Source organism: Aythya fuligula, chromosome 1, assembly GCF_009819795.1.
Source record: "Aythya fuligula isolate bAytFul2 chromosome 1, bAytFul2.pri, whole genome shotgun sequence".
Lineage (NCBI taxonomy): Eukaryota > Metazoa > Chordata > Aves > Anseriformes > Anatidae > Aythya > Aythya fuligula.
In genome coordinates, this window is record NC_045559.1 from 196,166,449 (window position 1) to 196,179,163 (window position 12,715).

A 12,715-nucleotide genomic window follows, 5' to 3' on the forward strand; every position below is an offset into this window, starting at 1 on the left:
GTGTATATGTACATGTATATGTAAAATTCACCCCCAAACACAGTGTTTGATAATGCAGAAACCTGTGCATAATGAACATAATAAAAATGGCTTGGCAGTCAACAGTTGAACTGAAATGTTAAAAATTTTTTTTTTTTTTTTTTTTTTTTTTCTTTTTTCCTCCCCCCATAAAATCATAGAACAGTTTGGGTTGGAAGGGACCTTAAAGATCATCTAGTTCCAACCTCCAATTATTTTTCTTAAGTAACAGCAGTTTCAGACCTGAGACAAAGCAAAACTTTAGGCCAGTCGAATATTGGAACAGTTTGCCCATAGGGGTTATGCAGTCCCCATTCTTAGAGGTTTTCAGGAGAAACAGCCTCATTTGACCTCATATTGATGGAGCTTTGAGTAAGCTGTTGAGTAAGTCATGAGGTCGCTTCTAACCTGAATTATTCTATGGTTCAGTGAATCCCAACCTCCATTTTTGGATAATGTAATGGAGAATATATCAGGAATATAATGTTTCTCTTAGATAAGAGATGACAAGGTAAAGTGACTCAAATGAGAAATGGTGTGGAAGAGGAGCTTTTGAGTTAAAAATGTACCAGAAATAGGTGCTTTTTGTAACTGGGACTGAGACAGCTGTGACTGCAAATCTGTTTACTCAAAACAAATCTGAGTGGAGCAGGTTCAGAATTGCCTTTTAAAATTTTTTGTCCTTCCAGCTGGAATCTTTTTGCCCTGGCTTCTGCCTTTCAACTGTATTTCACAAAACAGGATCTGATGAGACTCTTATGAGTAATAACATTTTAGAGAATCCATTTAGCCTCTGTTTCCTTCCCCTGGTGAATACTGGGGCAGGGAAGAGTGTGGCGAGAAAGGGTACCATATTCACTGTGTTGTAAAGTGGCCTACAGTGTTGTAGTTTGTTACAGAAATACAACTTGTGTTTGAAGCACGCAAATGGGAATTGAGAACCCAGGGTAGGGGAGTCATATTTTGATAATTTTAGCTGACTGCTTTTTACAGATGTCTGTCACCTGATGTTGGTGGTGCAGAGTTTGTGAGCAGTCATAGTGTGTCCTTCCTCAGTGCCTTCCTCAGTATTTTTGTGAAAATAAAACATAATTTTAAAGGCTACATATGACCATTCTTTACTTAACACAACCTGGAGGTGTGATGTGGTCGTCGTGGCAGCTGTAGAAATCACAGTAAATCTGAACTCAAATAGAATTGTGTCCACAGAATTTTTTTAATAACTCCCTCTACCTCCTGGAAGTCTCAGTCCAAGTGATCCCTTGATTGCCTACTGTATCTCCAACTTGTCCCCTTCTCTTGTTCCTCAAGCTGGAAAATTAATATCATATTAATACCACAATAATTTTGTGCTGTTTGCTCAGGACTCTTGTGTCTACACTTAAACTTGTATGTAATAGTAATACTTGGCCTTTTTATTGAAGCAGCTTCATGTGTTTGACTTTTAAAAAGAGGATCTATGATCTTGTTATTTTCACTTGCACAGATAACTGGACATTCTAGAGAGCAAACCACATTGAAATAATTGCCCATAAATTAACCAGTGTCAGTATTAGGGTCAGAATATCATCTTAAGTTGCTTTGATATATATTGATTTCTCATTTTAATTTAACCTCTTTATACTGTAAGGAAGCATTGTTTTTTTCCACTGTCTAGGTATCTTTTCTCATCAAGCCAAAGGCTTTCTGTAGTGTGAATGAATTAAACAGTCATATACTGATTTATAAGATGGCAAATAGGATCAAAGAGGAAAAGAGAGTATACCTTCCTAGGGAAAAGGCATAAGATTTATAACAAGTGGGTCTGAACTGTTCTCATTTTGTAGCAAGCAGTATAACTACTAACTCTTCATGTGTTGGTCATGGTGTACACACAGCACGTAATATATTTGCATAAAACAGATTTTGGCAGTTATAGAATCATAGAATATTCTGAGTTGGAAGGGGATTGACAAGGATCATCGAATTCAACGCCTGGGTCTACAAAGGGCCACCCAAATAAACAGACCCTGTGTCTGAGAGCGTTGTCCAAACACTTTTTGAACTCCAGCAGGCTCAGTGCTGTGATCACTGCCCTGGGGACCCTTTCCCAGTGCCCAACCAATTTTAACCACATGAACATTTTTCCAAAAGATGTAGTGGGAGTTGTGAATAGTCCCAAGCTCAGTCTTCTGAATTGCACCATGGGCAATTATGGTAATATTATATACAAGATATTTAGTACTTTTACACATTGTGTACTACTATTTATCTACCAGTATGAATTTGTATTGATTTAATGGATAGAGCTCTATGCAAACTCTCTTTAGAGCTCATGGTTTTAAAGTTGAGTTAAAGGTGATTAATGGAAAAGTGAGGTTAAGAATAAAATCATTTGAACTAAAATAAAGACAGGTTCTTATTTTACCACCATTTCTGTGTTTATGTTGACATGATGTGGATTGCAAAGGCGTAAGGTTATTAGGCACTGAACCTTCAGAGAATAGTACTTGGTCATCTGAACCCATTCCTTACTTTTAGGAAAATTCACACTCCAGTGTTTAGGCCTAGATCCATCTCGCCCACATTTGTTTGACTGAATGCTTGCTTTCTAAAAGGCAGGTATCTAATCGAAACTGATCGTGGGGATTTCCTCCTTAGTCAATGGATTAAAGACAAGGTCTTTTAGGGCCCAATTTCATCATTTCACAAGGAACACTTGCCCTGTGCCTTGTCTTCCTCTCTGCATTGAGACCATAGGTAAACCAAAATGCCTGACATTCAGCAGGTAAAGTGAAGAGGTAAATTCCACCGTAGAGAAACAGCAGTGTGACCATATCCAGACACTCAGTGCTACCAGTATTTATTTATTTTTCTACAGGTCCATGAAGGATTCTTGGAAATCAAGTCTGCTTCTATAAATGTCAGTGCCGCCAGCAATTCTTCCGAGAAAAGGAGTACGGATTTACGAGTGTACATGCTGTGTTTCCTGCCGTTTATGATCCTCCTGGTCTTTATTCGTGACCTTAAGAGCCTGTCCGTGCTTTCACTGCTTGCCAATCTGTCCATGGCTGTCAGCCTTGTGATCATTTACCAGTATATTGTTAGAGTGAGTATAGCAAGTTTATAATTTGTTTTGATCTGACATCTTAGTGGTTGCTTGGGGTAGTTTTGGGGTCTCTGAAACATACTGATTGACAATTGCTGAAAGTCAGAATTATCTTGTAATGTGAGGTAAGGAGATGTCTTAATACTTGAGACATGCTTTAAAGAGACCTCTATGGTATTTTTTGAAAAAAATGGCAATATTACTGCGCTTAAGATACAGAGCATACAAATTTTGAAGTCTCTGAATCCTTGAGTGAGTAGAAGTTGCACCCAGAAGTTCAAAGGCTTCATCCGTGACCAGTCATTTCATTGCAACAGAAGAACAGTTTCAACAACGTTTGTTTATAGCATTTTTCCAGTACAATCAGGAAAAAAAAATAAATATATTTATCTTACGTATTTAAGAATAGATATTGCATACTTCTGTCTCCTGAGAAGTTGAATAGTTTTTACGTTTTCTGGGTTGCTGCTGTTTTTAACAGTTGGAGGCATTTCAGAACAGAACAAATTGAACCGAAAGCTGAAAAAAAACCCACATACAGAAACTTCTACATTTTTTCATTCTTACAATTTTTGAAAAGTATAAATGGCAAACTGTTGTGTGCACAGTATCTAGATACATGGTCACTACTGATATTACTGATATTATTTAGAGGTATTGGCTATGGGAGGAGGTAAAAGTTACACAAAACACATTATGGGAGTTGAAGACTGATTAATTGTTCTGCAGGAATTCAGCTTGTGTTAAAAATACTCTTTTTTTTTTTTTTTTTTTTTTAACTATCCCTTATGGTTATGAAGAATACTTATAAAGTATGAAGAATAAGATGTTCTCAGGAGAGCCTAATTTTTAGAAGGTTACGCTTGAGTTTTCCCTTTCATTTTAATTTATGCTCACTTATATATGCCAGAGTAACACTTTAAATATGAAAATTTCTAATGTCAGTAACGAGAACCTAGAATAAATACATCTGCAAGTGTCTGAGTGAGTGGGAAGGAAGCTATAATTGTGTGTGAGGGACTGTAAGCTTGTGGGGAAAACCATGAAGTGTAACTAGCAGTGTATACTCTGTTGTCAACACCTACAGATTTTGCTTTCCTAGACGGCAATTAAAACTGTAAGAACAGCTGACATTCTTTACATAGCACTGTTTTGCTTTGATTTCTTTAGGATATAGCAGATCCTCAAAAACTGCCTCGTGTGGTTGGCTGGAAGAAATATCCCCTGTTTTTTGGGACAGCAATATTTGCTTTTGAAGGAATCGGTGTGGTAAGTCTTTATCATTGACTCTTCAGAATACCTGGGTTTGTGACAGATGATGAAATGTAGGCAGTTTTAAGTTTGTTGGTATTTACTTTTTTCTTGGTGAAGCACTAATCTCCCAGTCATGAAATGTGTTACTTCATCTAAGGCAAAAGCTGAGGACAGAACATCCTTGTCAAAGGGTATTCTAGTGAATACTGATTGCTAATTGAACACTTAGCACCTTCCCTATTACAAGGATGTCTGTAGTTCATCGAAACAGATTAAAAATAGTTTTAAAATAGATTAAAATCATAATTCATTATTCAGCTAATAATATGATGATTCTGTAATTATGATGATTCAGCAGCTCAGTTTGAAGTGATTAGTGAAGAAAAAAAGAAACGTATTCAGCATCTTTCTTTTCCTTTGGGATCACAGAGGACAAAAATGATTTATCAAAAAAGTATTGTTCTTCCTGCCTCAAACTTTTCTATAGAGATGGCTTCATAGCAATGGTGATAAGAAAAAGGCTTGAAATTCCAGAATATTGTTTTGATTCGTAGATTTCAGATAATGAACTTCCATTCCTCATTGTTTCCTGAAATAAGTCAGTAGTTATTTATCGCTTGTAAAATGTTTTTTTTTTTTTTTTTTTTTTTTTAAGTGAATCTTGTTTTAATCTCTTATATTCATATCCTACTCCATCTAGGGGTTTTCTGATTGCATCTCATAGTAGCAAAGTTTGCAAATTAGTTACCACTTTTGTTTCACGTTACAATTTTAAAAGCAGCCAAAGAAGCATCTGGGAATGGTAGGTCATAATGTCTTTAAACTGTTGGGAAATAACTATATATACACTTTATTTTGTACTAATGTAACCACATACTTCAGCAGGTGTTATGTGCCTAAAACTAAAGCTAAAGAAACACAACAAAAACAAATAAAACAAAACAAATCAACCCTTTCCTTGCACACCAAAATGCAATATCCCCAAACCAGCATGCACTTCATCTGAAGCAATTATTATCTTTCATTGTCATAACATGTTTTGAGATTTCAAATATCTTTTCATTTATGGAACTGTCAGCTCTGAATCAAGGCAGTGTATTTGATCCAGCTGCTGTATTACCACTGCCAGAAGAGATGAAAAGCAAAAGGCCTAACTCCTAGTATGTTACGAAACTGTTTTCACAGACAGGATGTGTGGGTCTAGTGGCAGTGAATCTCCATTTCTCAAATTGTTTTCAGTGGTTTCTCAGACTGTGAACTGTAGGTGATGTAGTGTTTAAGCTACCATATATTTGGTAGTCATTTGGAAGTGTGTGTGTATATATATATGTATATATGGCAGCTATTTGGTCATCTGGGAATTCTTTCACAGGAAAATGGCATGGGCTCTTTGATGCCTGTAGCTCTTGGGCAAAAACAAAACAACCCAAACCATGCTCAGTGAATCTGACAGGTCGGGCTATGTTAAATTTGTTGCTCTTAAATTGTATGGTCTGTCTGTATACCCTGTTTCCCAGACTGCACATACTGTGTGTGGCTGAATGCAAGGCATATACAGGAGGTCTGATAAATTTATATCCTGGTTGTATTGAATCTGTTGTTGAAGATTTGCGTGGGATGTGGGTATATAATTGTAGCCAGGAAATGTGTGAGTCCTTGAGAATCTCAGAAAAATGTGGAAGGCTTATTATTTGGTAGCTGTAGCTTACTGAATTACAGATAGCGAATTGATTTATGGTAATTATTTTTTGGCAAGTTAGATCCCACATTTGTCAGCTCCTTAAATTTACATCAATAGTAATAACACTGATTACTAATGTAAACCTTTAAGGAACTTTAAGGAATGCCTGGAGCATTGCACTTGATTGAATCCCTGGTTGTTACCAATGACATTCTTAAGAACTGAAGACCTTTTTCCTTTGTTTATTCAAGAGCAGGATTCATTCTTACTGTACTTCTAAAACATGAAAATATTGCTCAATATTATTAAATATTAGCATTGCATAGTTTTTGAGTATATTTCTGTATGATCTATCTCAATTACTTGATGATAATTTACTTTTCAAAGCAAACAAATAGTGCATTTTAGTTCTTTCACTTTGTTACTGATACTTAGAAACTAATGTTTATGTTCATTTTGGTTTGATATTCTGTGTGTGTACATCACACACAAGACCACTGAAAAAAGCGTGTTTGTCTTTACAAATTAAAACTAATGTCAAGGTCCCTCTGGATGGTCCCTGCTGGTTCACCAAAGGGCCATGCTGCTTTCCCGAGGGACCTTGAAAGGCTGGAGAGGTGAGCTGACAAGAATTTATTGAAGTTCAGCAATGAGAAGTCTGAAGTCCGGCACCTGGGGAGGAACAACCCAGGCACCAGGGCATGCTGGAGAGCAGCTCTGCAGAAAAGAACCTAGAGGTCCTGATGGATACCAAGTGGAAGACGAGTCAGCAATGTGCCCTTGCTGATAAGAAGACTACTTTTGTTTAAGAACCTGGATGTTTTAGGCCAAGTATCAACAGCAGGTCAAGAGAGGTTCCCCTCTGCTCAGCATCAGTGAAGCTGCACCTGGAGTCCTGTGTCTGGTTCTGAGCCACCCAATACAAGAGAGAGCTGAACATACTGGAAAGAGTCCGAGATGACTGTGAGACTGGAGCACCTCTCCTCTGAGGAAAGGCTGAGAGAGCTGGAACCATTCAGCCCGGAGAAGAGAAGGCTCGGGGGATCTCATCAATGTCTGTAAATACCTGAAGTGAGGCTGCAATGAAGACAGAGCTGGGCTTTTTTCAGTGGTGTCCAGTGACAGGACAAGAGGCAGTTGGCACAAACTGGAACACAAGAGGTTCTGTCTAAACACTTTACTGTGTGGGTGACAAAGCACTGGCACATGTTGTGGAGTCTTCTCCTTGGAGAACTTCAAAAACCACCTGGATTTGCTGATGGGTAACCTTCTCTGTCCCTGCCTGAGCAAGGGCTGGATCCAGATTACCTCTGGAGGTCCAATCCAACCTCAACCATTCTGTGGGTGTTTGGATGTAAAACTGAAAATCTAGAGTGTAAAGTATTTATTTCTTATATGCAGAATGATACTAATATGTCTGTGTTTCTCAGGGATATTTTGAATGTGCATAATGTGTACTGTACATTCCTATACTGTAGTTGCATGCACCATAGCGAAGATTTGAAAAAAAAAAAAAAAAAAAAGAAAAGATTTTATGTATGTGAACAGCTAGCACTTCATTTAGTACTAGACAAGTTGTTTAAGCATGAAATCAAAAAGATGAGCAAAGCAAATCGACACATTTCCACTTAACATAGTTAATATTTCATACAATTCTTGGTCATTGATTTAATTAGCGATTTGTTATTACAGCTCAATAAGTCACCGTCAGAGATGAACTGTGATTTGTATGTGTGTTTGTGACCTCTTGCATATGTGAAGTGAAAAATGTTAGCTTAAAATTCTTTCACTGAGATCTAAGATAATGAATTTTGCTCCAGTTTGCAGTGGATTAAGAATACTCACATAGTCAGTTGCTGTAGTATAGTTGATGTGTGATAGATAACCTGTTACTCTGTGTCTTAATTACTGGCCTTCTGATACTCAGATACTGATATGGTTGAATTGTTCTGTTAAGGAAAAAGCAAAAAACAGACCAAAACATTTATTAAATTGTCTCTTCTGATTGCAGGCAATCAAGATTCCTTGATATTGGTTTTTATTTTAGAGACATATTAGATTTTATTCTGGAATGTCTTGCAAGTAATATTTAGTTCTGTGAAATTACCTGAACATTGCATTATAAACAGAAGCCTTAATGTCTTAGTTTCATCAGATAAGTTTATTATGGTTGATTCCTGTTATGGAATAAATTAGTCTTAAACAGTTCTGAGGCCATAATTGTTTTTTTCTTTTCCTTGGCTTGAAATATGCATAACGCTAATTTTTACTGTATTCATTGGAGAGCAGCCAGATTATTAATGGTATGAATATTGAAGCAAAATAATTTATTTTTTTTTTTTTTTGGCAAGTTCAGTCATCTTAAGTAGAACCTGACAGGAGAGGAAACATGCCCTCCGTGTGGTTTCTCTACCACTGTCTTTCTCTGTAGAATGGTCTTCCTTCTAGGAATACATAATGATAAACTTTTGAACAGAGGAATAAATAATCTATAAGGTTATAGAAAATAAAGTTAGGAGGATTTATTGTTAAAGACACTTGATTTATTCTGCTCTTAGTAGCAGGGAAGTGGCTAATGTAGAAAGAGAATAGTTGTAAATTCATAATGACAATACACAGTGTGGAAAGTTCTGTTTGTATGGTTTCTTTGAAACAAGTAATAGACCGTAGGGGAAATATTCTGACACTGATTTGATTGAAATTGGGGTCACATCAACTGGGGACCAAGGAGTTGGATGCAGTGATCCTTGTGGATCCCTTCCAGCTTGGGATATTCTATGGTTCTAACTCTCAGTGAACCTCTTTGTGGACAGTGTCCTGCTGGGGATGGGAGAGCATATGCTGCTGCTGCCTTCCATCTGTGCTTTAGCTTCTCTCAGGCTGTGGTTCCCTGTGCTGGATGAAGCTACCCGACAAGTCACAGGGTTGGTGCGCAAACCACAGAAGAGAAGAGAGTACTAACCATACATATTAAATACTGGGCCTGCAGGTGATGCATACAATGAATGTGTTCACAGAATGTGTAAAACTGTTTTTAAAGAGCTGTGTTTGAGAGCCTCTTTCATATTCCACTGGTGAATAGGTCTGTTTTTATAAAGAATGTGAGATTTTTGTGATTGAATTAAAAAGTAGCTTCAGACTGTGCTGCTGAGTGGGCCTATCATGCAGTTAAAACTTTTGGACAAACTTTTCAGAAGAGTATGAAAATGGAGGCTTCAGGCTTGGATATGTCTGTAGCATTACTGTGTGTAGGTGATTACTTTGCATAATGTTTTATCTATTCAATCACAGTTATAATTAATAATTATTTTGCTATGAAATTCCATTTGACTTTCTTACTCGAGGTATAAAAAACAGATCCAAAAGTGGAAGTGATATTTTAATACAAGCTTTGGGGGAAGGAGGATAAATTAGATACATAAGGTTTTAACAAGGTATATAATTTGTCTTCTGTATTGCATATAAACTTGCTCAGTTAAGTAAAATCATAGGATTCAGTACATTCATTTTTCCTGTTGAGTGCTGCAGACTGATTACCCTAGCAGAGAGAAAATGTTACTTAACATTAACATAACTTAACAATTACTTAACATTAATTTCAGGTTTGTAATGTAAGGCTTCTGATATTTTAGCCTTTTTCTTGAAGACATCTATTAAAACCACTTTTAAACTTGGATATCAGAGCTTTGCAGTAGGAGGTAGGGTTGTATTTGTATACCAAAAGACAGGCTCTAGAATCCCATTAGGCAGCATCTAACCAATTCCAGGAGATTTAAAGTGAGAAAACTAAGTGGATTATCATTTCTAAAATGTCACTATTTGGACTTTGAATGTGATGCAGAGGAGCTTGTTAGGTCTGTGGTTTTGAGATAAAAGCATCTCATTGTCAAAAATTCTTTTGCCAGATTATTATTCTTTTAAAAAGTTAATGAAATCTAATGACACTCTTCTGTTGTCATTAAGACCAGGCTGCTTTCGACAGAAACAGACATTTAATGGGTAACATGACATCATCTAAATCTACTTGGGGCATCTCTAGATTGGGGTGCATAAATTTAATTGCTGTTCTTTTGAGACATTTCAGATGCAAAGGCTGTATCATCAGAGGATGTTTTTACATTTGGGCACCCAAATGTAGGCAAATGGATTTGTTGACTGTGAAAATGACCTGTTTGTAAATTTACACGGTAATTCTGGTCTTTAAATGTCAGTGAGAGGTATGTATGCCTCCTGCTCCTGCGTGGGCTCCTCTCCACGGGCTGCAGCTCTGGCCCGGGGCCTGCTCCTGCGGGGGCTCTCCATGGGCCGCAGCCTCCTCCAGGCCACATCCACCTGCTCCACCAGGGGCTCTTCCACAGGCTGCAGCGTGGAAATATGCTCTGTACATCTAACAATAAATAAAAATGAAATTAAAAACAGTTAAAAACAACAGTTTTAAAAAAAAAAAAAAGTATGTGATTTTACTATATGGCTCATAACATGCGGTTTTGTCAAAGTATTTCTAAATTCAGTGATCTTCTTGAATGTTCACTGAAGAATAGAGCTCCTAAATCCAGAACTTTTTATCAATACATGTTTTGCTGGAATACGAAAGAGCCCTAATCATCCACTGTTGAACACTTTGTCATGCTTCGGCATTGGCTCTCGTATAAACTTTCTGCCTTAAAAGTTACATACTGGGAGAGGAGATTTGTCGGGAGCAGTAGAAGAAAATTGTAAGGGAAATAGGGGATGTGGAAAAGAAAAGAGTCATAATGCCGAAGGCATTTGAAAATTATACTAGAAAGTTGAGTGTTGTGTATTCCTAAACTTGTATTTGAGCTGTTTCAGTGCTTCACAGAAAAAAACAGCTAAGTGGTTTAGATGTCAAGGTGCTGTGCCATCATTTCAAATGGAGGCGTATGATGCTCTCTGTTCTTCTGAGGAAAAAAAAAGGGTCAGTGTCTTCTCTTCCTTCTCCTATTTCAGGTGTATTGATTTTTCAGAATAGGATCATTACTCCTTTTGATGATTATCATGTTAAAATGTCAGGTGTGATTCACAAAAACGTTTATATTGCTAGGGCTTCTGTGCTGGGGTCCTGTCAGTTTTTAACTGTCTCAGTCCTGGAGCCTGCACAGCTGTTTTTCATGCTCCTTATCCCTTTTTACTTGAAATACTTATTAAAAAAATATAAAGGAGGAGGACTGCTTCATTCTTGTCATTTTAGTGGCAATTTGTGAATGAAGGGAAGATGAGCATATATATTTAAACATTGAGCACATCTGTTACTGAGTTATCCATTAAAAGATTAGTTTTCAGCTGCAGTGACAATTCAATCAATGTGCTTATCTGCAGGCTGAGTTATCTTGTGCTTGTAATTTTGGGTCTGGCAATAAAAAATGTATAGTAGATATTTCTAATTAGAATTAAACAGTCCCCTGGAGCTTACGTCTAAAAAGCAGTCTAATTGTAACCAGGATATTCAAGGCAAGTAATGAGGAGACAGCATTGTTACTGGGGGGTGGTCCCAGGTACTGCAAGCAGCTTGAAATGAAAGGGGTGGTACTTTAAATGATTTGTGATGGCAGAGAAGCCAGGTTATTTCAAAGATTAGACTATGCTGCTTTGCCAGTGAATTACGGGCAGTTTTGAGTGGATTAAGGGGAGATGGATTTCTTCTAAACTTACTTTCTGTTAAATTCAGAAACCAAAGGTTGATGGTTACTGAAGGAATCAAGTATTAAGGTCTAAGGAAGATGATAGTAGCAGCATGTGCCCATGTCTCAGAAATGATAGGAATATCTCACTGAAACAGGTGACAGAAAAAGATGGAAAATTTATCAGCTGAGGAGAGAGAAAAATGATGAAAAAAAAGAATTTTTGAAAATGATCAGGTTTTGGTTTAAAAACTAATTTCATAGGTGTTTAGAGCTATGACAGAGAACTAGTGTGGACTGGGGGAGAAAGAGCATGAAGGAAGCAGACAGAGCGTGGAAATCATAGGCAGAGAAAAATCCGCTCAAAATAAATCCCCCAAACTCTGAAACTTAACTCTTCTTCTGGACCTCATGGTTCTGTGTTCTGCCTCTGGTGACCTTGCTTGGGAGAGAACATTATTCACTGCAGTTATCCCTCAACGTAGTATTTCACATCACTAGGTTGTGCAGTGGTTATATATTTGGTGATTTTTTATAAGTCTGAAGAGTGGAAGGCATTGGACTAGGCTGATGCTGCCTGTTAGAGCAGAGGTGGTTGTTTGAATGAGCAAAGAGCAGCATCGAAGTCTTGGTGTGAGATACTGGATTAATGCAACATCTCTCTTGAGAGAATATTTTCCAATGCCAGTCTTGGACAGAATTTTGGAGGTGTGTTTGTGTTCTTTCAAAGCCATTCAGTCATCTAATTAGGCTTTTAGCTCATTAAGAAAATATTTTAAAATAATTGGAGAATTAAATTAATTTCTGGCTCCAGAAAAAAAGGACAAGAAAAGTGTTCAGCTTTGGTGGTCCAAAAAGAAAGCAAAAAAAAACCTGGAAAGCATTTGCAAACAGAGCCATACCTCTACTGCTGTCAGTTAAAAGGTTAGGCTACATGAAGTCATTGCAACTGGGGCTATACAGGCACTGAAAGGAAATTCGGAATGAAAAATCTCTCCAGCAGCTGCCCAACAGTGGCATAGAAAGAACAAGCCC

The 12,715-nt window shown here is 37.3% G+C and overlaps 1 protein-coding gene across 1 annotated transcript in view; it reads left to right on the plus strand.

Moving 5' to 3' along the window:
• SLC36A4 (solute carrier family 36 member 4) overlaps window positions 1–12,715 on the plus strand; it is an 81,481-nt gene that overhangs the window by 22,774 nt on the left and 45,992 nt on the right. Inside the window, exons 7-8 of the mRNA XM_032207535.1 lie at window positions 2,879–3,106; window positions 4,277–4,375. Coding sequence (XP_032063426.1) covers window positions 2,879–3,106; window positions 4,277–4,375 — 327 coding nt within the window. The remainder of the gene's footprint in view (window positions 1–2,878; window positions 3,107–4,276; window positions 4,376–12,715) is intronic.